The sequence below is a fragment of the Pantherophis guttatus genome, chromosome 6, assembly GCF_059756535.1.
Source record: "Pantherophis guttatus breed Tessera chromosome 6, ASM5975653v1, whole genome shotgun sequence".
NCBI lineage: Eukaryota > Metazoa > Chordata > Lepidosauria > Squamata > Colubridae > Pantherophis > Pantherophis guttatus.
The window spans coordinates 71757165-71782611 of NC_142068.1; the positions used below are offsets into that span (position 1 = coordinate 71757165).

At 41.8% G+C, this 25447-nt stretch overlaps 1 protein-coding gene across 4 annotated transcripts in view; it reads left to right on the plus strand.

Annotated features, from left to right (window-relative positions):
• Positions 1-25447, plus strand: part of RNLS (renalase, FAD dependent amine oxidase) — a 138931-nt gene that overhangs the window by 87940 nt on the left and 25544 nt on the right. For 2 of the 4 annotated variants that reach the window (XM_034425937.2, XM_034425939.2), the window contains exon 5: positions 22413-22586. The exons of the other annotated variants lie outside the window; for them this stretch is intronic. In XM_034425937.2, coding sequence (XP_034281828.1) covers positions 22413-22586 — 174 coding nt within the window. The remainder of the gene's footprint in view (positions 1-22412; positions 22587-25447) is intronic. 4 annotated transcript variants of the gene reach the window in all.

Here is a 25447-nt window from a genome sequence, read left to right on the forward strand (position 1 = left end):
AAAACCATTTTTTCTACAACCTCTTCAGCGAAGAGGTTATTAAAAAATGCTTTCAAAAGGCTCTGACGATCCCAGCTTGGATTGTCAGAGGCATTTAAAAGAAAAAAAAGCCTCTGACGATCAGGCAACTCAGCTTAGATCATCAGAGGCATTTAAAAGAAAAAAAGGCTTTTTTTCTTTTTCTCAGCTGGGCATGGGGGAGGCAGGGATTTTTTCTCAGCTGGGCAGGGATTTTTGCTACCGGTTCTGCGAACCACCCTCCTCCATCACTACCGGGTCAGGCGATCTAGTCCGAACCGGGAGCATTTCATCCCTGGATATAGATATATGAGGATGAGCACATTGATGGCACATGTGTTGAAAAGAAGAAAAACAATGTTTTATGCTTATATTATGTATTTTGTGTTCTTCAGCCCATCAGCTGCTTCCAATAGTGTTTTGATGTGGTTTTGCTGACTCACTTGAGGACTCAAGTGGGAGTAGACATGAACTCTTTGTACTGCTGGTATTTTAAATTATTTTCTCCAGGAGAGGTCCCAGAAGGATAAATTGGGTCACATTATTTTTATGCCCTGGTTGGTTTCACATGTGAAATTCTACTCTACTGTCTTATATTCCATTCAAGAGCCCTCTCCTCCCCCACCCCAAAATATGTGAGTGAGAATGATTTTTCTGTTTGCTGGAGATACTACAGTGCTGTTTGCATTTTCCTTACCTCTGCGTTCTACTGATGCTATTTTCTGAGATCTGTGGCACTGCCAGAACTGCAAGTGAACCAATAAGGAATACAAGTCATGGGGGGATGTTGCATATGATGATTTATTTCTCAGCCTTCAAGAGCCATTAGAGCTGTGCCAATCTGTCCATGATGCATTACATCTGGTATAGATTGAAATTAAAATGCCAGTCTGGGTGTCATCAGCATATTCATGACAACATGTCCCAAACCATGGATAAATTTCTTCCAGCAGATCTACATAACTAGATCTGGGAGATAAGAGGGTTCCATGTAGAAATCTAGAAGAGAACTACAGATAAGAGAAACACTATTCCTGCAACACCTTCTGAAAGGTGTATTAGTGAGATAGGGAGTCTGATCATCTTTTTACTAAAACAGTGCCTTTTATTTTAGGCCAGACAATTAATTCAGAAAGATAATATAATAGAAGTCTGAGAAGCCATCTTCTTCTGTGTTCCTCTGTGTCTGTCGAAGGCAGGGGTTCCCAACTCCCAAGCCATGGCCTGTTTGAAACCAGACCGCGTGAGGGATGGGCAAGTGTGTGTGCAAAGCTCCACTCACGCAAGCGGTGAGCCATTACGCTCGTGCACAAAGCTCTATTCGTGTGAGCCGGCTGCACTTATGTAGAGGGTGCGTGCGATCACGCATGAAGCTCCATTCACGCAAATAGAGCTTTGCACGCGAGCACTCCGTCATGCAAGTGGAGCTTCGTGTGTGAGCACAAGCACACTCTGCTCCCGCAAGTGGAGTTTCACACATGAGCACAATCTCCTTCCGGTCATGCGTGAAGCTCCATTCGCGTGAGCAGAGGGTGCTTGTGTTCACACCTGTGCGCCTGCCACTCACACACCGACCCCGCACCCTCAGCCAAAATGGAAACGTTGGGGACCACTGGTCTAAGGCATAAGTTCAGTTGCTCCCAGTCATATGAGTAATATTCTAAGACATACTGCTGTTAATACCAAAATCGTTGTTTGATCCTCATGATTAATAGTTGTTAAATAACGTGTTTATCTAATAATTTCAGTTCAATTTGTGTGTGTGTAAAATCTCCCAATTTGCTGATAGGAAATTCCATAATTTCAACTTTGCACTACATGATGAAGTGTTTCCTTTATTTGCCCCCAATCTCGCTTAGTTTGAAGGATGAAAAACTTCTCTTGGCAATTTGTTTCCACTGCTCTTATTTTTAGGAACGTTTTCCCTGACAATTCATTGGAAGCTTATTTCCTGTAACTTCAATCTATTTTCCCACCTTTTCCAAAGAACTCCTCTGCTAATGAAAATGGAAAATTGTTGTCCGCAACAATTTAGTTTAGTATTTTACAGATGCCTATCTTTTAAATTATTAATACAAGTATTAATTCAAGATTCAATCTTTCGCTACACTGCTGAGGAAGATGACATAGGGAGCCTTGATTGCCATTTCTGAGAGGTTTGATGCCTGAGTTAATTTGCAAGCATCCTAACCTTTCTTTTAAATTGAGGAAGAGGACTGCAGTTGAATACTCAAGGAAAAACATTGGTCTTCAGACATTATGTGGGAAGAGCATATACTATATACACTACAAATACACATTTTGTCATTGTGTATTGCAGAAATTAACGGGGGGGAGGGTTGTTAATTGCCACTTCTGGGAGATTTGATGCCTGAGGTAATTTGTAAGCATACCATTCCTTCTTTTAAATGAAGAGATTGAGCGTTGGTTCCTACCTGATACGCTCCTTCTCGGGCTGGTGGTCACGGCAGTCAGGATGGGAGGCGACACGGGTGCGAGTTGTTTAGGACCGAGTCTGCAGAGGAAACGAAGCCCCGCCTCCCTGCTCTACGCGTCGGTTTTGAGACGAGGAATCCTGTGCAGACTGGCGTGTCTAGAGGAAAAAAACATGAAGAGAGGTAAGTAAACCCTCCCCCCCAGCCTTCTCTCCAGAGGTTACCGCCAGCCCGGGGCGGCCAAAGGGAGGGGCTGACTGCCATGACCACCAGCCCGAGAAGGAGCGTATCAGGTAGGAACCAACGCTCATTCTCCAGTCAGGGTGGTCACGGCAGTCAGGATGGGACATACCCAAGTCCTGTGTCCTGTCGGGAGGGAAAAGGCCGGCCCCGGTCCTAGGATGCCTGATGGACCTGCTGGAGCACTCTCCTGCCAAAGGCTGCATCCGAAGAGGCATAAGCATCCAGACGATAGTGTCTGATGAAGGCATTAGGAGAGGCCCACGTGGCCGCCCGGCAGATCTCTTCCACCGGGGCCCTGGTTGACCAGGCCGCCGAGGTTGCGGCGCTTCGTGTTGAGTGGGCCGTAATGCCCCGGGGAACCGGCAGAGCAAGTGAAATATAGGCTGTAGAGATGCATGCCCGAATCCATCGGCCCAAGGTCGCTGATGAGATCTTGGTCCCCAATGAAGAAGGAAGAAAGGAAACGAAGAAAGCATCCGTCCGCCTGATCGATGACGTACGAGCCAGATAGATCTTGATAGCACGGCGAACATCTAATTTATGCCAGTTCTCTTCCAAACGATGACGCGGTTGGGGACAAAAGTTTGGTAAGACTAATTCCTGGGACCTGTGGAACAAGGAGTTTACCTTCGGGATGAAGGAAGGGTCCAGTCTGAGGACCACCCTGTCCGGATAGAGAATACAGAGTTCCCTGCGGACCGATAGAGAAGTCATCTCTGAGATTCTTCGAGCGGAGGTGACCGCCACTAGGAAGGCAACTTTCAGAGAGAGAAGTCGAAGGGATACCTCCCTCAAGGGCTCGAAGGGAGCTTTCGTTAGGGCTGAGAGGACTCTAGGAAGGTCCCATGTAGGGAAACGACGTACCGGAGGTGGACGGACATTGGTGGCACCTCGTAAGAACTGGCGAACGAGCGGGTGACGAGATATTGGGTGCGTCGAGCCGCAGGAAAGAACCGAAGAAAGTGCCGCCACTTGACGTCGTAGGGTGTTAGGAGAGAGTTCCGCTAGAAACCCTTCATGAAGAAACTCTAAGACATGTTCCACCGAGGCCGAGGTCGGTAATATTTGACGCTTTTGACACCATGTAGAGAAAGACCGCCAGGTAGCCTCGTAAATCCTGGTAGTAGAGCCCCTCCTAGAAGCTTGTATGAGGTCGATGACCCCCGACGAAAGGGGAATGTCCCTCATAATGAGCCGCTCAGTCTCCACGCGGTTAAGCGAAGCCAGTGTGGATCCGGATGAGACAGGGATCCCTGCAGGAGAATCATCCGATCGTCCGGAATCTGCCAGGGCGGTTGAACCGAGAGAGCTCGTAGATCCGCGAACCAAGGGCGACGGCTCCAAAAGGGTGCAATCAGGACGAGCTCCGCCCGATCCTGAAGGAGCTTCCTGATGACTAGAGGAATGAGGGGAAGCGGAGGAAATGCATACAGGAGGAGATTTGACGGCCAAGTGCAGCGGAGAGCGTCTACTGCTTCGGCTCCTGGAGATGGGAACCTGGAGAAGAACCGAGGGGTCTGATGGTTGGACCCCGAGGCGAATAGGTCGATGGCCGGAAGACCGAATCGAACCACCAGTTCCTGAAAGAGATCCGGGTGGAGACTCCACTCCGCTGGATCGATCGTAGACCGGCTGAGGGCATCCGCTGTCCGATTCTCGATCCCGGAGATGTGTGCTGCTTTGATGGATGACAGATTGGTTTCCGACCAGGAGCCCAGCCTGTGAGCTTCGCGCATGAGAGCTCGGGACCGCGTCCCCCCTTGCCTGTTGACATGGGCTTTCGCCGAGACGTCCGTTAGGACGAGGACGTCCCGGCCCTGAACTAGGGTCTGGAAATGTTGCAGAGCGAGGAAGATGGCCCGAAGCTCCAGGACGTTGATGCTCAACTCCGACTCCTGGGAGGACCACTGTCCTTGAGTCAGGTGACTCCCCAGATGGGCGCCCCAACCGGTTAAGCTGGCGTCCGTTGTGACGAGTAAGCGTTGAGGTTCGCGGAAGGCGCTTCCCCTGGTGATGTTGTCGGAGATCCACCAATCCAGAGACTGCAGCACGTGCTGGGGAACTATCACTCGCAGGAGGGATGAAGCCCTGCGGGCCCGCTGGAATGGCAACAGGAACCACTGGAGGTCCCTGCTGTGTAGTCTGGACCAAGGGACGATCCCAAACGAAGACACCATTTTGCCGAGGAGACAAGACAAGGTGAGGAGAGAGGTTGAGCGTTGTCGCTGTACCTTGGCTGCCAGTGATCTCAAACTCAAGATACGGTCCGGAGAAAGGAAAACTTCCGAGGAGACCGTGTCTATTATAGCTCCTAGGTGTTGAAGCCTAGTGGCAGGGACTAAGTGGCTCTTCTTTCAATTAATGGAAAAGCCGTGTTCTTGTAAAATCCTAAGGGTCAAGGCCAAATCTCGATGTGCCTGCTCAGAGGAACGAGATAAAACTAAAATATCATCGAGATAAAAGAGAACCCTTACAGGGAGGTTAGAAACAACGGCCATAAGGGCCGCCATAATCTTGGTGAAAACCCTGGGGGCTGAGGAAAGGCCAAAGGGAAGGGCACGGTATTGATAATGTTTCCCATTATAACAAAAACGAAGGTACCTACGGTGCTCGGGAAGGATAGGGACATGAAGGTAGGCCTCTGTCAAGTCAATAGATGACATGAAATCCCCAACTTGCAGGGAAAGCAAAATCGTCTGAAGGGATTGCATCTTGAACCGGTGATATGTTATATGCCGGTTCAAGGCCTTAAGGTCGGGGATGGGGCGCCAATCCCCGGAGGACTTTTGAACTAGAAATAAACGGGAGTAAAACCCCTTCCCGAATTCCGAGGTCGGAACCGGCTGAATGGACCTGGAGGCCAGCAGATGTTTAATGGCGGCCTCCACCCGGGCTCTTTTAGCCCCAATAAGGGAAACAGGGCAACGCAAAAACAACTGAGGAGGGGTAGACTTAAATTCTAGGGGAAGGCCGAATTTAACCACATTCTTGACCCAATTGTCTGAGACTAGGACTGTTTCGCCTGGAGGGGAACCGGGGCCCCTGTCTGACCTGGTGATCCTGGAAAGGAGCTCCCCTGGCCTGGAAAGAACGTTGGTAACGTTGGTAGGAAGGAGTGGAATCCGAGGAACGAAAGGATGAAGGACGAAAGGAATTCGTCTGACGATATTCAGATCTACGGGAAAGAGCTGGTAGCACCTTGTGGTGGTCCCGGGTTTCAATAAGAAGTGGTTCCAAAGGAGCCCCAAACAAGCTAGAGCCAGCATAGGGAGAGGAAGCCAGGCGCCATTTGTGGCGGATGTCGGCCTGCCAATTCTTCAACCAAAGCAACCTACGGGAAGTAATCGTCGAACCAATGGACTTGGCCGAAAAGCGTGAAGCGTTCAGGGTGGCGTCGGCCGAGAATTCAACCGCCGCCAGAATCTTGGTTATGTCCTGGTGCGAGCGGACATCCGAGCTAGGAATGCGTCTTTGCAACTGCTTCAGCCAGAGGATAGAGGCTCTATTAAAAAAAGAAGCCGCCGAGGAAGCCTGAGCAGACCAGGCCGCTGACTGATGGGCTTTAATCAAAGACCTTTCCGATTTCCGATCCTCTGGTCGCAGAGATTCCTCCGAGGGGCCTGACAAGGGGGTTGGAGAAGCAAGTGCGACTATTGGAGGATCCACTGCCGGGACCTGTAACAAATCCGCAAATTCTGACGCTAGATGGTAAAACCTTCGATCCAAAGAATTAGGAGCCGGACCCGAGCTCGGGAATTTCCATTGCCGCTGCAATACGTCCGAGAACAACTTGGGAGCCGGTATAGTCTCAGTCATAACTGAAGGTTCTTCAAACAAGGCCGAGGCAGGATCAGAAGACGAAGCTTGACCGGAAGACTTAGCTCCGGGAATGCCCAAGCGGGTGGTAGTTTGGGCCTTAAATAAAAGAGACCGGAACATCTGTGGTCTGAAGAGACCCACAAAGGAGGGTTGGTCGGGTTCCAAACCCTCATCTTCAGATAAGTCTTGGTCGACCAAAATTTCACCCTCTTCTTCCTCAGACATGGAACCCTGACTGACCTTGGAAGGTGATCCCGCCCGTTCCGGAGGAAGATGGCTTGTGTCAATGGGAACTGAGCGCAGGGAAAGGGCCTGCTCATCCAAATAGTCAGAGACACGAGACGAGGCTCTCTCTTGCAGACCTTGGGCGATGCCTTGTCTTATGGAAAGAGCTATCAAATTTGCCAAATCAGGAGAAATATTCTGCCCTTGGGTATTAATAGCTGAGGCCAGAGAAATAGCCTGACCTTGAGGCAGAGAGTCATCGGCCTGAGGAGAGGGATCAGGACCTGAGGCTCCAATGGATACCCCGTGATCCCCTTGGAAAACGGCCACCGCCTCAGAAATGGAGACATTGTCCTCCTGGTTGGAATGGTCAGGGGAGAGAGGAGGAGGAGGAGGAGGGGCCTCAGGAGCGCAAGAGGAGAGCCCAGCCGGGCGAATATCCCTCGACGCTGATGCTGCAGGAAGGGCCTTGTCCCGGGCCGCTGAGGAAGAGGAGGCCCTATTAAAGGCTGTTTCCATAGCCTTATGACGACGCTCCTCATCCTTCGTAGATTTAGAGGAAGATGAGGAGCGGATCCCTGATGGCCTAGGGACATCCTGGTGCTTGCCCTTCTTGGCCCTGTGGCCCCCGGAGGTCCCCTCCCCTGGATCAGGCTCATGGGTCCGCTTTCCCCTGGCCTTCGGGCGGGAAGCCGCGCTCAAACTGGCGTCCGCCATCTTGAATTTAGCCCCAAAGCGCGCGAAAACTCAATTGAGGGCAAAACCGACCTCTTTAGGGCAGACGGGGCTCTCAGCGCCGAAATCGGCGATCCGTTCGTGAAGAAGAGGTCGGGGCGGCACGCGGTCCCAGGAGGGCAGGAAGGTGGCGCGGAATGGGCGTCGCGCGTCCCAGCTGCAGGGCTGAGCCCGAGTCGCAGCTACCGGCAGATGGATAAAGGGGCCGAAAATGCTGCCGCGCGGCAGAGCAGAGACCGCTCGTGCGCGCTGAAGGGTCTGTCAGCCGACAGCCCTACCGTCAAGCGGTCTTCAGCGGAATCCTTCTGTACCCGCTGGAAATGAGCTTAGCAAGCCGGGCCTACAGAGGAAACACGAGACACGCCTGTCCTACTCTACCGAGTCGAAAAAACTGACGCGTAGAGCAGGGAGGCGGGGCTTCATTTCCTCTGCAGACTCGGTCCTAAACAACTCGCACCCGTGTCGCCTCCCATCCTGACTGCCGTGACCACCCTGACTGGAGAATTTATAAAGGGGATAAATGAGTCAGTTCAGATGACTAGACCTGACTTTGTCCATGGAAAGGGAAGGGCCTTCTAGGAAGGGCAAGTTCCCTTTTGCATGTCTCTGAAAGACTTTTCCATAAATAGTGTCATGCTTGAAGAAAGCAAATACTCTGATTTCATTGTGCACCCCAGCTGCTTGAGGCATGCTATGCTTTATGCAAAAGTTATTTGTAAAGTGCTCTGACCTTGATATTATGTAAGTTTATAATACATACATACATACATGCATACATACATGTTTATGCATGTATGTTCTGTACTATGAAAAGGCTCATTGTCTAACTTGCCAGACTTCAAGGCATGTTTCAAACTTCTGTGAGACATTCCAGATGCAATGGCTACTGAATGATTTCAGGTTAATTGATAAATCCATAAAATAAAGGCTGGCCAAGCACTACATGCTGTTTGCCAGCTTATGACCCCAGAAATGAAGAATGAATTTACATTACTCCATAGGAAATTCTTTGGTTTTCCACATTCATAGTATGTGGTACATTCATAGTACTGGATGTATATACTTCCATGCATTTTAGGAAAAACAAAGGTTGCTATTTAAATATGAATTGTTAAAAATAAAAATCCAAAGTAAATATTATTCCTAATGGTAAATGCCTATGATGAATGCCCTCAGTATTGTAGGAAAATAGATCTAAAGAGAAAGAGACTAATATCTTCAAAAGTTGGTCATTGTCGTCTAAGTAAACTGCCACATTTTTCAGAGTATAAGATGCACCTTTCCTCCCCCCAAGGGGGTGAAAATTTGGGCGCGTCTTATACACCAAATGTAGCCCCACCCACCCATTGGTCCCCACCCTTTGGCCTCTGCCTCCCAGCAATTTACCTCCTTGTAGCAAGCAGCAAGAAGAAACAGCCCATTTCAGCTTCAGCACAGCCTAATTAGCACAAGTTGATTGTCCCTTGCAGCAACCTCCCCAACTCTCAGCTGTTTCAGGCTACAGGGATTGCCATTGCCTATTGCTGCATGGGCGTCTGCTGCTTGCTGCAAGGAGGTAAATTGCTGGGAGCAGATTTTTTTTCTTGTGCTAATCAAGCTATGCTGAAAACGAAAATAAAAGTAAAGCAGGCTGTTTGCTGTTTGCTGCAACGAGGCAAAATTGCTGGGAGGCAGAGGCAGATTTCTTTTTCTTGTTTTCCTCACCAAAAAAGGTAGGTGCGTCGTATAGTCCGGAGCGTCTTATATTCCGAAAAATACAGTATTCTGAATTATTGAAATGCAGAAAAATTCAGCATACAATTTTTAGACCACAGGTGGTCCCTAACCAACAAAAGAGCTGGCTTTTGATGCCATAATTGTTTTTATATTTTAATTCAGAAATTAGGGTAGGGGCAGGAATAGGAGATATTTGAGAGATTAAACCACCTCTATTCTCATCCTTAAAGTCTCCAAGAACTTCAAAAATGCCAACAAATCATATGGAATTACGTCACCAAATTATGTTTACAAAAGATGAGAATGGAAGCCTTCTCTTTCCATATGCATTCTTTACTCCCACTCAAAAAAAGGCATAACACTATTGACCCCACACTTTTCAGTGATAGTCTTACATCAGGGGTCCCCAACCCCCGGTCCATGGCCCACTACCATGGCCTATTTCCATCCAGGCCATACAAGTCGAGCTGCACATGTACAGCAGTCCGTCGCTCATGCAAGTTAAGCTGTCCTTGACCCTCCACCAGGCCGCCAAATCACAAAGGTTGGGGACCGCTGTCTTCCATTAATGGATGCTCTCTCTTCCCCCCACCCCCCGGGCAAGCCTCTAACAAATCTGGAAGTCAAGATGGTGCCTCTGACCCTTAAACATTGCCCTTCTCTCTGCTGATGAAAATGTCCTTTTTCTCATTGAGAATGAAAAAGAAAGTTGGAGAACAGGCTACTTGGGCAAATTGAAGTTGTACTAGTGATAAGTCTGTTTCATGGACAAATTTCAAGGAGTTGTGTCTATCAATCCCAAAAATTCATTTTCAGATTGCTTCATTGGTGGCAATTTCCCTCCTTTGGGTGATGACAGAATTTGTGTTGACAGTACAAGATGTAAAACTGACATCTACTTTAGATACAACAGTCATGTTCATTATTTCAGATGGGATGTCCAGACAGATACCTGGTTTGTTGCAAAGTCTTTTGAATATGGTTATATTAACTTGAAGTTTCACTGTACTTCTTTCAAAAGCTAAGAATATCTCACAGCATCAATTTTACTAGGCCAGTTCGTTAACTGTTAAGTCACTGTATCTTTGGAGGCATACCAAAAAGTCTGTTTATGCTTTTCTGCCTGACGTGATCTCCTTCTAGAGATTAAAACACAGTATTGTAATATTAAGTTTATGGTAAGATTTACTTTTGGGAAGAATTATATATGGTGATTTTTACAGATACATCTATGTTTAGCCATAGTATTCAGTGTTCTCTTTATTTACTAAAAATTTCGAACATTTTCAGACTACAAAACAATTCACTAACTTTTAAAGACTTAAAAGCATAGGCTAAAATTTGATGATTGAAAAAAGCTAAAATTTGATCATTAGTGGGCAGTTTACGAAAATATTAAAATTAACGCCATAGTTGAGTTTCTTTTTCTTTTATTTTTAAAGTTCTAAGGAATATAAATTTAAAGTGTTAATAAACTCTAGTCAATACTGTATAAATACCATTGAATCAAAATAATATAATGTATTACATATTTGTGTGTGTTTGTAGAGGATGGATGGATAATTAGGATGAAGCTGCTATGACCACCCAATCTTTTAATCATCCTGGATCCTGATTTGACAGTTTCTGTATAGCTCAGGGCTGTCAAACTCGCATCGTCACATGGTGTATCAGGACTTTTTTTCCTCTTCTCTAAACTGGGCGTGGGCTTGGCCAGCGCGTGACACATCCGGCCTGCAGGCTGCAAGTTTGACAGCCCTGGTCTATCTAGTACCTGGATAGCTGAGTTGAGAGTTGAGTTGAGAAGGATATAGGTAAGTAGGAATGAACATGTGTCTTGCGTGAGAGAAAGAGCAAATGTGCTTGTAATTAGTAAAATTTTGCTGCCATTTAAATTTGCTTGGTCTCTGTGTATCCCAAAAGAACATGACGTGCCTCAGTGATCATTTGAAAGTGATTTTAGTGTGTTCCTAATTATTTCCCAGCTGTTCACCAGGGCTCTGTGTGTCATCTACTCTAGTTGCGCATATCTGTTGTGGCCTGTCAGCGGCCTGTGCAGCTAGTAGCTGATTCCGATAGCGCGGAGGCTGGTGTGATGCGCCAGCAGCCTGGGCAGCTGGCACTCGAGTCAGATAATGAGGAGGCTGGAGAAGATGTGGTGCCAGAGGCGGGGATTCAGCCAAGGCCTTCAGAACCTCCAGAAGCTCCCATAAATGAAGAGGAAGAAGAGGAGGAGCCTCTTCTTGATGCACGTGCGCGTAGAGCTGCCAAAAGGCAGGAGTGGTTCCTCAGGAGGAGGTCTCCTCGAGAGTAAGGCTTGGGGCTAATTGGCCACTCCCCTAGCTTATTTAAGGAAGGACGACAACTGAGGCAATTTGCAGGAAACAACTTCGTTCATATTCCTTTGCGTCTTGATTCCAGAAACTTCTGATCAGCTCTTGCTCCTTTCTTATCAGTTTTCCTGCAAATTGCTTCTGGGCATTCTGCCAACCACAGTAAGATTACAGTTATCTGAAATACTGTGCTTCAGAATTGAGTTATTATTCTTTGGATTCTTGTCGGCTGTTAATGAAGCTAAATTAACAGCCCTTGTTCAGAAAAGACTGATTTAAACTGTACTTGTGTTCAAACAACTACTAAGAAAACTCATTAGTAGTCTTTAATTAGTAAATTAAGGTTTGTACGGACTTTGTGTGTGCTGTGTTCTTTGGGGTCCGTAGCTGGGGCAGAACAATATCTGGAAAAGCCAGGTAGAAAGCAATGGGTGCTACAAGATCCAAAAAACTTTGTGAGCATGACCATAAACTGAAGCTGGAAGTGTGTGTAATAGATTTGAATTACTTTTGGGGGGAAGAACCTCTATATTATCTATATATATCTATATTCTCCCTTTAGGAAATGGAAAGATGAATCTTCAAATTGTATTTCAGCCCTGCCAATCATTATGTATAGCAAAATACTGCATGCATGAGTGAGGTCATTGAGATGAGTTGGGAATATTTTTCTGAATAAACTTAAATCTAGATTATTTGAATTTATTTTTTTCTGGGCTTTTGCCTTCCTGGTTAGGGAAATTGATTGTAATGTGGTACATGAAACTTCATAAGGTCTCCTATTACATTTTTTACACAGGATAGTCTTTAATTTTTTCCCAAAGTTGTGTCCATGAAAAGAAAATAATTTGCATTATGCTGACATTTTAAGGATGGGGATATCAACTGGATAATATGACACAAAAGTATCCTTTAGAATAGATGTTTAAGGGCTCGTATGAATAACTACTTGCATGTTTATATTCGTCAGTTGAGTGGATTGATAAGTGTATCCAACAAGTTGTAATGATAGCTCTTACAGCATGTAACATCATTCTGTTTTATTCTTTTCCTCTGCTTTGATTACATCCTTCCATCAATCTGCTTTTTGCAAAGCTTTCAACTTATCATATATTTTAGGCAATAAGCTTTATAGGGCACCATTATTTATGACAGTGATTGAGAAAAGCTGGTTGTTCATAGACAATTGTTATAATGTTTTCAAACTGTGTAGTCTTGTGGGATAACTGTTTCACTGTCATAAAAATTCAATACATTGGATTTATTTATATTATTGCTATTTTTATTTTCATTTTTGTGTAAGCTTCACTGAATTTATCTGCAGGGCTGCCCTTTACAATCTGAAGACACGATAAGGAAGTGTGGCTTAAGGGTCCATGTCTTTCTCATAACCTTTACAGCCTCCTACGTAAGTTAAAAAATAGTCAGATGGTCTGCAGCTGGAAATGGCCTACAAAATGGCACTAAGCCAGCCCCATTTCACAGTATCATTTTTTTAAAAAAGCCCTCTTGATGACTATCAAATGGCCTTCTTTTTTCTCTTGAAAGAATATTTTCTTAGAACCTCTTCACAGATAGTATCTTAATAAGCTGCTTCTGATTCTTTGCTTGAAAATTCCCACAAGCTAAAAGATGGTTGCCATACATTCTAATTTAATTGGTGTTGGATGCAGTGTATAATTTTGCCTCATTCAAAATTTCAAACATAAATCCATTGAATTAATGCCTGTCAGGGTAGAATACTGTCACCCTTTATTTCAAAATGCCTCTTCTTTCAAATGAGGGGAGGTATTTTGTCTGAATTGTCAGATTATGTTGTCAAATTCAGTCATAATTTAAATAATAAGGCAGTCTCCAATACAGTGAATTTTGCTTCTCAGAAATATTTATATAGAGTTCAGAAATATGGTTTTTAGAAATATTTATATAGATTATGTTTTTAAACAGAAAAGCTTATTTATTCTATATATCAGTGGACAAAAATTTAGCCATTTAGAATCTTTACATTTTCTCCAGAGTATTTTGAAATTACTTGTTCTTACATCAATTCCTATATGCCAAATTAGTGATAGATTTGGATTACTGCAGTTCACTTTTCATGGGATTGGTCCTGAAGATAATCTGGAAACTCACTGGTACATGCAGTGCCTACTTGCTGGCTAATAGAAACCAGTTTAATAGAATAACACAGATAATGTGGGAACTGCTTTCACTCTCTCCAGTTATGTTTGGATGCTGCAGTTAAGATCCTGGTCATTACCTCTAAAATCATATATCCAATTTGTACATAATTGGGTACAATTACCCACTGGGAGTTAACAGTAGAATAGTGTCACCATATTTGACTTGAACTAGTCCTATTTTATCTGGGTGGATGGGTGGGTGGGTTGGTTGGTTGTCCAACTCCTAAATGACCCTGGGTGCCATACAATTAAAAACTAACATATAAAAGTGCAGTCAACTAGAAAAGTAAAATACCAAAATAAGCAAAATAAAAGGAGGACGCCTTAGTTAGTCTAGCTGGGAGAACAACCATGTCTTCAACAATTTCCTGAATGACATAAGAGTGGAAACCACAGGAATCTGAAGAGATCATTCTAGAAAATAGGGATTTCAACATAATAGCCATGCTTCCTGGATCACACAAGATGATGTTCTTTAATTGATGGGACCTGAAACAAATCCTGTCTGTTGGTCAAAGGCAACTGAAGACAGACAATCCCTCAGATAGCAGGTCCTATGCCTTGAAAAGTCTTACAAGTTGTAACCTTGAATTGCACCCAGAAGCCAAAAGACAAACAGTGCAACTCACAAAGCAGCAGGATCCCACAAGTAAAACATGACACCCAATCACTGCACTTGCTGTATTTTGGACCAGCTGTGACTTCAATAGGAAGTTGGCAACCCTATGTAGACTGCATTACAATCCAATCATGCGATGACTAGAGCATGGGTGACTATCTGAAGGGTCTTCTTGTGCAGGAAAAAGTGCAACTATTGCAGCAGATGCACCTCTTGGCCACAGCTGCCACCAGCTTGTTGAGCAGGAATTGAGAGTCCAATTTGTACACAAATCTCACCCACTTAGGGTGAGCAGTAGCATAGTGTCATCGTATTTTGAATTGGGTAGTTGTGCAAATTTGTTTAATGAATAAATAATAAATATATTTAGGACTGTCAGCTTTGCAAGGTAGTCTATACAGAAAGCACACCCAGATGAACTAGTCCTATTTTATTGTAAGGTTTTATTAACCTGATCCAGACCTGTACAGCTTCCAGTCATAATGTTAAGACTTTCACCACATTGCTTAACTGTCTAGAGTTCAAGATATATAACCGGATATGATCAGCATATTGATGATACCCCAAACCAGTGAATGATCTTACCCAGTGTTTTCATGTGGATTTGAAACAGGAAGATAGAGGCCCGCAAATCCTGTGGCATCCTTCTAATGAGGGATTGTGAGAACACTCTCTCTCTACCAACCAACACCAATTGAAACCATCCACTGAGAAAAGAGAACCATTCTAAAATAGGATCACCCACTTCTTGAAGCCAGTCCCATAGAATACTCTGATTGACAGCATTGAAAGTCAATGAGAGATAAGGAGCATGAGAATGGATTTAATACCATCATCCTATGAGCCACGATGGTGCAGTAATTAGAATGCAGTACTGCAGATTACTGCTGACTGCCATCTGCCTACAATTTGGCAGTTCAAATCTCACCAGGCTCAAGGTTGACACAGCCTTCCATCCTTCCGAGGTTAGTAAAATGAGGACCCAGATTGTTGGGGGCAATCTGCTGACTCTGTAAACCACTTAGAGAGGGCTGTAAAGCATTGTGAAGTGGCATACGGTAAATCTATATGCCTATTGCTATTGCTATCCTAGCTCTGCTATAGATCATCAACAAGCATAACCAATATGTATCTATATTAAATGCTAACCTAAATCCCAACTGTTAAATCTATATGAGCTAAAAGAATTTGATGTGGGTTTCCTACCCTTACCTCAAGGTGTTATCCAGAGGAGCCCAGAAAGAAGCATTCTGTTGTAGTTCCATCACTTTGAAATCTATAGACTAACAAAGTTAGAATTGCTCCTTTCCTACTGCCATTTATAAAGATTGGGAAGAAAGTCTTTTTTCAAAGCACCTTCAAAACTGAGGACATACCAGGATCAGTAACAGATACTCAAACAAGGATTTTGATTGTTTTGTTTTGTTGTTGTTGATGATGGTTTTATTTGTGATGTGTTTCTATTTTAATTTTACATGTGCTGGGTTTGGGGTAGAAACTGTCTAAAATCACTAGAAGAGACCGCATATTTAGACATGTCAATAAATAAGCAAACCTGAGATTGTACATTTAGGTACACTTACTTATCTGGAAGTAAGACTCACTGAACTCTATGTGGCTTATTTTTGAGTAGATATTCACAGGATTGAGCAGCCAATCATTAAATAATTTTAGTTACTGTTTAGACTAGCTGACATCCCCAATCTGTCAATCTCCATGTATCTTGGACTTTAACTAACCAATATATCTCTAGCCACATTGCCTGGGAATTCTGGAAGTTATACTTCATTACTGGATTAGAAAGCTTAATTATGAATAACACAACAGGATATTCATTTGTTATTATAAAGGAATCTGCCTGTACTTGATTGCTAAATGTTATCTTGAAACAATATTTTTTAAATTAATATAGCTGGGGTATATCAAGCATGCTGAATTGATTTATATAATTATTAAAAGGAAGCAAAGCCTTTTGGAAATGCTATGACAAATTATTGTTCCTCTACTATGCTTTTAATTTTTACATATAATAGTCCATAGATTCCAAAATCAGTTTTGGAGGTTACAGCAACAACAATAGGAAAGAAACTCATTGGAGCTTGGGAAATTTGCTGACTTAAATCCCATGATAGAAATAATGTAAGAGATAAATGTGCTAAGTGAAGTTATTTTCTATATGGAAACTCTCTTTATTTATAAAATCTATAAAAATGTGAATGTCATAAAATGACATAAAATGTCATTAATGCTCTGATTTTAGATCACCAAAGTACTTGAATATTGCTTTTCTTAATTCTTTTCCATTGTGCATGTATTGATTTGACCCACATGCTTTCTCACATATATTCAAATATAAATGCAATAATGAATTCATGCCATTGAAATTGTTACAGAAAGTTGCCCCTATTTTTGGCTGCTATTATTATTGTAGAACAAAGAAGAAACTAAATGAAACTTGGTTATACTCTCTGAGTCCATCCTTTCAAGAGCTTCCATAATCTGATCGGTATCAGCCATCAAGCAAAGAACAAATGCATCATAGCAAGATACTTGTAGAAATAGTTGCAAATAATGTAGGTCAAAATCCCAAACACGCAGTGCAGGAAAAAGGACCACATTTCCAAAATCTGTAGTAAATTCAGCTAGGAAGATCAGAAGGATTCCTTTTTGGCCCAAAATCTATTGATCAATTAGATCCCATCCAAGGGCTGCTTCCAAGAGTACATTTAATTGGGCCCCACTTCAAAAATCAGATTGCTAGTTATGGCCTAAGATATGTTCCTTGTTGTTTGAAACGTTCCAAGTCTACAGAAGTGGTGCCACATCTTCTCATATTTCTTCATCTTAGAATTTTGCCTTGTAAGATGCCAAGTCAAAGTTTAAAAAGGATCAGTCTTCATTATCTGCCATAGCAAAGAGTCTCCTGATTTCTGTTAACCCAGTGCCCTCCCTAAAAATACCTGTTACAGTTTAACCACAATTTCCTTTTTAACTTAAAACATCAATCGGCAGCAACTTCAAAATACTACAGCTTGTTCAAGCAATCTGTATCTTATTGACTAGTTTTAGATTTTTTGCCAAAGTAGAATTTAGTCATACACTACAAATAAAATTATCTTAAACAAAACAGTCTGCTGAAAGAAGGAATAATAGTGTGTTTTTAACAATGTTGTAATCCACATGATTCATTCACATATTGTACATGAAGAAAATTCCCATTTCTCTCCCCCCCCCCACACCACCACCCAAAAAATATAATTCTTATGTGAGTAAGCCCATTGAAAGATATGTAGCTTTTGCTGCAGATAATTAAATAATAAAAATGAAATACTTAAAAATTATGAACATTTTACCCAAATCATATTTAGCAGTTACAATATATGCATCCTGTCAGGCATTCATATAACTTTATACTCTTATGTTATGATTTTTGCCATTAGTTCTGTAAGATCAGGCTACCAAAGATTTACTGTAGTTTGTTTTTACCTTAAAAACCCAATTAGAATCAGGTTTGGCATAGTCAATTGATGGAAACGACATATTCATAAAAGTACACAAAAATAGTACTTGGGATTTTTTTTCTTCACCCTCAAATATGTTGTCATTAACATCATTGATCTTTCAATGTTTTCACATAAAAATACATACCTGAGACAACATTAACAATGAAGTCACCCTGGGTCATATACTTGACCACTATACAGCAACACTTTGCAATGAATGCCTATTATTGGTTCAAAAAAATACATTTTAACACTACAGCTCTGTTTAAAAAATTGTGGTGTTTTTTTTTAACCATCTTAAGTCTGTGCTGTGCATTTGTACAATCTGCATGAACTTACCCTATGACTCAGAAGGAACAGTCTTCTCCAGTCAATTGTGGAAGAAATTTCCAGCTTTGTTCTTCCTCATGAATAAGGAAAATATATTTTCGGTTTCTTATTTTTCCAATTCCTCTTTTTTTTTTTTTTGTCTCATTTTGACTTTTTTGGGGGGGTTGCATTTTAATTTTTATAATTGTGTCATAGAGAGGCCAAAGGAGAGTTGAATTTTAGTTCATGTCTTGGTTTAAGAAGTACAGGCTAAGTCAATTTTAATTAAAAAGTGAGCAATTTTCTCCCATGCCCTGATCTATGAAGAATCTGTTGCTTGTCAAGAACCATTTGGCTAGAGAAATACTTTATTCCTATCTTCAAGAGCTTCAAGGGGCATATTTGACGATGTGATGATATCACCAGAGAATGGGGCTGAGCCTTTTCTGGTTTTTTTGGTTTTTTGGTTTTTTGGTTTTTTTCCTGGAAGAATTCTACAATTCAAAAATTTTTTTGCCTGGAGAATTTCGGTAAGCTTCAAAGAACCCATAGATAAACTTACTTTGCACCATTGGGAGCAAAAAAAGTTTACCAACTTGTGGCATCTGGAATGGATATGGAATGGACTGTAATAAAGAAAAGAAGCAATTGGCTCTAGATACATTCACAATTACCTGCACGGGAGCATGTGAGATGCATGTCTCACTTAGAATAAAGCAATCCAGGCCTTCAGAGAGACTAAGGAGATGCTTAGTCAAGAGAGAGATATGTTAATTGCAGCTTTTTGGTTTTCCTCTGTAGGCTGCTGAAAAGTATTTATCAGTCTGGTCATTAAAAGTAATTGGAAGTGGAAACTTTATCTGCGTCTTCTACTAAATTCAGAATCTGGAGGAGTGTTTCATAAATGCAAGAAAGAAAGGTCCTCTTCCGCCCCCATCTCACCTGCTGAAGAAGCTACACATTGGACAAAGCATAATAAATCTTTTATTGGGACTTCTAAAAAGAGCTGGGTAAGTTTGGGAAACCTGCACCAATCAAAGACGATCTGGCTGAACTTTTGGCTGATTTTAACACAGGTGATTTATAGACAGCTATTTTGCCTCCTGCAATACCTTAAAAAAGTGCCCCCAACAAACTTCAGAATTTTGAAATCTTTGCAATAATGCAGTCTATATAGAGAAAGCTTTTAAAGTGTATAGTTAAAGCTGAGGCACTTAACTGAAAGATACCTTGCAAAAGGAAATTCATCAATTAAAGAAAATGACAACCTCATGAAAATGGAATTTAAGTTTTGGAAAAAGCAGATTAAGTTCACATGTGGCAAAATAAACTCACCCAAAATTCAAGGCCTTTTATGTTGGAAGAAGCTCAGAGTATTAAACATTTCTCAAGGTAAACAGTTGTGATGGTCTTCATGGAGAAATCATATTGTGATCTAACTAGCCATTAAAAATCAAATCAGCCTACAGAATTGCTGTAAGTTTTCAATCCAGTTGTGACCTAACTCGGTGATGGTTGAGTTCCTCAGGAGAAAAACATAAATTGAGCTCTCTCCTATAACAATGTTTCGATTATGTTGGCAAGAAATTAATGATTTTCAGTTAACAGTAAAAGTTTAATCAAGTTCACTGGACAGCAAGGGATAAGACCTTTTTTTTTCCTGGAGTTTTGTTCTTTTGTTTTTGCTCGTAGAGGCTGGTGTGGGAAAAATCCCTGTGATCTCGAAGGTGCTTCCAAATATTTGAAAATAAAATCTGAAATTTATTCAGAGAGAGGAAAGAAGTAACAGTCCTTTCAATAATTTCATAGTTGGAAAGATTCCTTTTATTGCTTTTTTTTTTCAATAAATAGCATTTACCAATGGATTTTTTTTCTGACTTGAGGTGGGATAACTTAATATTGAATTTAGTTATGGTTCCACATAGAGTTCCTCATGGAGGGATTTTTTTTCTCTTTTTTTCTTTTTTAGAAAAAAAGTTCCTTTTTCTTAGGGATTTTTCATTCTGAACCTTTTTTCCCCGTTTTGCTATAGGTTTCTCCATAATAAGTTTCTTGGTTTTAGATTTTTATGCAAGTTACTTGTATAATGTGAAGAATATTCCTTCTTCAGCTAATTGATTATAGATTTTTGTTTCTTTTGCCTTATCTGGGATAATATTGGGTCCTTTGTGATGTCGAGTATTTTACATTCTGACTAATTAAACTGTCATTACATTGTTCTTGGAATGTTAAAAGTCTGAGATACCCATTTTAAAAGAGAAGGGGGTTATTTCCCAATTGAATAAACCAAATACTTTTCTGCGAGAAAAATATTAATTCATTGGCTGGTTTTGTGCCCTAAAGGTATTTTACTTTTTGCTTTTTCATTTGCAAAGTTAAACCTATTTCCCAAGGGAAGAAGCTCTCCGTGATCATACAGATTCTCAGTAACTTTTCTCTTGAAATTAAAAAAAGGATCTGGACTCAAGGAAAATATGACGTTCACTCTTGATTGGAGAGCAAAAAAAAGGAGGCAAAGAAACTGACTTTCAAAGTAGACTGGCTGTTTTGGAAGTCTTCGCCTTTTTCATAGTCTCCCACACTACAGAAGGCACAGTATCTTCCATTGTTTGCCAGATCACCTTCAGGAGCTCCAGACAGTATTGTGGTCTTCCTTTCCATATTTCCTCCAAACCATAATCCTGTGAAGTAAGTTGGAATGACAGAGAGTGACCATCTCAAAATTACTCAGTGATCTTCTGTTATATGCATACTCATTTGTGCATACACAGCCTGCCCAGGTACATGGATGTCATGGTCCTCCTTTAATCCGGGGTTTCCAGATAGGTGCAACTATCAATCAAAATAAAGCTGGAAGGGACCTTGGAGGTCTTCTCAAGCAGGACACCCTATATCATTTCAGACAGGTGGCTGTGTCCAATCTTTTCTTAAAAACCTCCAGTGATGAAGCACCTACAACTTCTGAAGACAAGCTGTTCCACAATCCTGATCCACAACCAGGAAATAATTAAGAATGCACACAAATCACTTCCAACCAAACACTGAGGCATGTCAGGTTCTAATGGAACATACAGAGATCCAATGGATTCAAAGCCACAACAAAACATTAGTACCATGTACTTTTGTTTTCTTTCATATTCCTATGCTCAGCCCTACTTACACACATCCTTCTCAACTAGTCTGTCCAGACATCAGCTAGTGGGACAGAAGTCACCAAATCTAAAGCCAGATCAACTAATAGTGTAAGTGGGCTTTGCAACTGCAATTTTTCTGAGCCCTTGCTTTGATGATCCACAAGTCTAGTCATGACTCTAGTCATAGAGATTGGAGGATGACTGGATTCCATATGCTCAACACCCAGCGTCCTATCTTCTGATGTCATTTCTGCTTTGATCCTTAACTGCTTGGTTCCATCTTATCTACCAGATGAGTTTGTTTAACAAGTTTTTGCTTTTGTCATCTCTGCATAAGTGATTGCTCCATTTTCAGCTTATGGCAACTTCAGCCTGGTCTCACATTCTTACATGGCCCTATCTCACCTTTTCACACAATTATGGCTGAGGGAGGATTTGAATCTTGGTCTCCCCAGTGTGAGTCCACCATCTTTTCTATGCCATTCTGGCCAAGTTCAATCATGGTAGTGCTTTTCAACCTTAAAATGCTGGTGCAGTTTTATTTTGATCTTTTATGCATTCTGTTGCTACAAGAATAGGAGACTTGGTAAAATTATCTCTCTGCTCCAAAAACCTTTTGCAAATGTTAAGAAAATTGTCTTTCCCATAACCTCTGCACATGCACGTAGACTTGCAAATTGAGAATGTGGTTGAGAAAGTTGAAAGCTTTTGGGATGGAATGGGGGAATGATTCCTGAGTGAAACTTGATCTCTCACTAATTTAGTGAGCATTTAGAGCAGACTTTCACAACTTGGCATTTGACAGATGTTTAAAAATTACAATCACAGAAGCCCCTGCCAGCACAGACTTAGCTATTTTGTGAGGTTCCTTAATCGTCCTTTTTTTTTTTTTTTAATGATGGCCACCTATAACCTTCTGCCTTTATTTCCTGACTAGGAAATTCTCTGACACATATTTGTGCGGCTATAACAAAAGCTAGGTTGGTGGAAGGGAGAGTTCGTTAAACAATGTGAATGGTCTTTTCTTGAAACACAGAAGTGTTATTATAGAAAAGGGATTAAGTAGATTAACCGTAGTATTATTTGCAGGTTTAATGCTCCAAGAGAAAAATAATTGCCTCATTTTTGTTTCCTTCACAGTAATTAACAACCGTTGGAGGCAGCAGCTGGAATCTGTGAGCTATTCCTCTCGCTATGCTCTGGGCCTTTTCTATGAAGCTGGCACCCAGTTTGATACCCCTTGGGCGGTACAATACATCTCCAATAATCCCTGCATATGCTTCGTCTCCATTGATAATAAGAAGCGTGAAATAGGTCAGTGCTTCCATTACTCTTTATAAACAAAGTAAGAATGGAGGGTGTGGATTATGGCTAGAGAGAAGGAGCCTCTCTAACAATAATTTGGTCTGTACCTGCTGTACCTTCTGAATGCTTTTCAAAAGCAGTCCATGTGGAAATGTTACAGTAATCCAAACGGGGGACGAATTGGACAGGAGTTATTGCAGTTAGGGCTTCCTAACTTCAGTTTGGTAGTTCGGGCAGCAGATCACAGCTGTAATGTGATCTGCTCCAGGAGATCCCTTAGTAGTAGACCAACCCTGACTGGGGAATATAACCCTGTTAAGAGCTGAGCCATACAGATGGTATTTGATACTTGCATCTCAACAAGTGAGTCCTCCATGCAGTTTCGTGTAGCTTTTAAAGAATGGTGGGAATAGGGGCACCCCACAGATCTTCAGACAGATCTCTCCTCCACTCCAACTGCCAACCAGAAAATGAACCTTTAGGAAACAGGAAAGCCACCAAAGAATGGTACCCCGCCTCCTCCATTCCTATACATCAGAGCCAATCCAGAAGGATAGAATAGCTGGGTAGTATTAAAAGCTGCTGAGAAGTCAAGGAGGACTGGGAAGATTATATTCCCCCAGTGTCAATCTTTCCAAAGCTTGTATACATGTGCAACCAGTGCAGTTTCCATGCAGAGCCCAGCTGAAACCCAACTGTCACCAGCCCAGATAATCTGCTTTTTCTAGGGTCTTCTGAAGTCTCAGGGCTACCTCTTTTGCTACTATGTTCTCCAAAACAGGGAGGTTAGAAATTTGTCTGGACTAAATTTGTCCAAAAGAGTTAGATTGAGCAAAGCTTCATAAGCAGGGGTTATGCCATGCTTTCTTTCAGAAATGGGTAGACCCATCTTGTCCAAATAAGTATTAATTACTGTATTTTTTTTTTTTTTTAAAAAGGAGGATCAGATGCACCAAAAGAATCACAACTCCAACATAGAAAGAATTTGGAATTCTTTCAGAATTCAGATTGGAATTCAGAGTGATTGTTTCACATATCTTTAGGGTTTGTTTAGACACAAATCTTAAAGGAATAACATTCATTTGGCTCTACACATCCAAAATATTGCACAATTTTGCCATGCTTACCATGAAAACACCAGCCCAGATGCGAATACCAGTACTTGAATATCCAGATAGATCGGATTGTTAAGCTTTAATCAAGCCCTTCCCCTTCTATCTCCATTTAATCTGGAGAAAGGATAGAAAGGTCTTAGGCACCTTGCTCTGAAACACCCCAAAAATCTATCAGAGTTGCTAAACATGTATACTCGGTACAAACCCACACCACTGCATTACAGAGAAGAATAAAGACAGTTGACAAATAAAATTTAAAAAATGAATAACTAAGGTATAAAGGGGCTGGTCTTTCTGATTTTGTAGACAATGGATAGAGGATTCAATAACTAATTATATAATCATAATGTCCTCCCTAAGTGGAATATAAGGGCAGCTTGTGGCCTATACCAATGTAATGCCATCATGGAGACCCAGATTCAAATTTATCTCTCCCAATCACAGCAACTCACTTATAATGTAGCCTCCTCTGCCTCACAAAATGATGAAATAAAGTTGAATACAGTGTTATATGAGCTCCCAAAGCAAAGGCAGGATGTACAAATAAACTCCGAATTTGGTTTCTCTGACTTGCTTCATGTACAACATGAATTTATGATAATAATTTCATAATCTCAGTTAAAGTGTCCTGTTGATTCTATTAAGGTTTTCAAAATCTTCCCTAATAGAAACAGTGACTAGCTTTTTAGTAGGCAAACCATGTGCTATTTTTCCCTTAGATAATTGTATTTTCTCCCTAATTTTCTATTCTAGTTTCAGTTCTGTAGCCTATTTAAAGAATGTTTGAAAAAGCAAAGTATTCTCATAATTTTAAATGACTCAGACTGGGCTGCAAAATTAAATATTTTGTTTATTCATTTTCTTATTTGCTAGATTTCCCTTTCCTCCAGGAGAATATGCAAGTATACTTAGCATTCCTCCTCTGTCTGAGGTAGGTTGGCTGAGTGAGTGACTGGCCCAAAATCACCCACTCTTGTGTTTTTGTAGATGAAAGTAGATTCAAACCTGGGTCTCCTCAGGCCTAGTCCAGCAATTATCCACTATATCACACTTTCACTTGCCTGAGGCTTTATTCAGAAATGTTCTAGCTCAGTTCTGTGGAATTAACAAAGGTAAGAAATGCCCTTGACTATAAATTGCTGTTGCAGCAGCAATTGGCACAAATAAGGCCAGAATAAGAACCATATTTGTTTGAAACTCTGCCAATTAAGGGCACATGGGCAGCCATCTGCCAGGAACGGCTGCGCTTCTCCTTCCTGTGTCACCCTGGGCCCTGTAACTGCAACATCTTTTAGTAAATGCAGCTGTTGCCTGGGTCCTATTTGAGAATTCATTGGAACTGCTATTTATCAGAGTCACAGAAGGTCACAATCTGGATCCTGACCTAAATCCTACATCGAACAAAGGGCAACTAAGCATGAGGAAGATAGGACCGAGTGGCTTCCAATTATTACTGTTTCAGAGGGGGATACTTTGTGTGGTAGTCCTCTTTTGTAGAAGACTTTTCTGTTTCCTGGCTGCCATTTCCATTCTCAATTAAAAGCTAATTTTCCAAGATTTCCCTTGGAAAAGGTACAAGTTATTTCATGCTGCTATATTACTAATGCTGCCATCCTTTTTGGATTTACCTTTAAGAACGAGCCATTGGACTCATTGGGGCTTACTTCTATTAAGCATGTGTAATAAAATTGTGTTGTGCAAAAGTTTGCTCTTCTAATCCTGTTTTCAACTCACAGCAGCTAAAAAATCTCTATT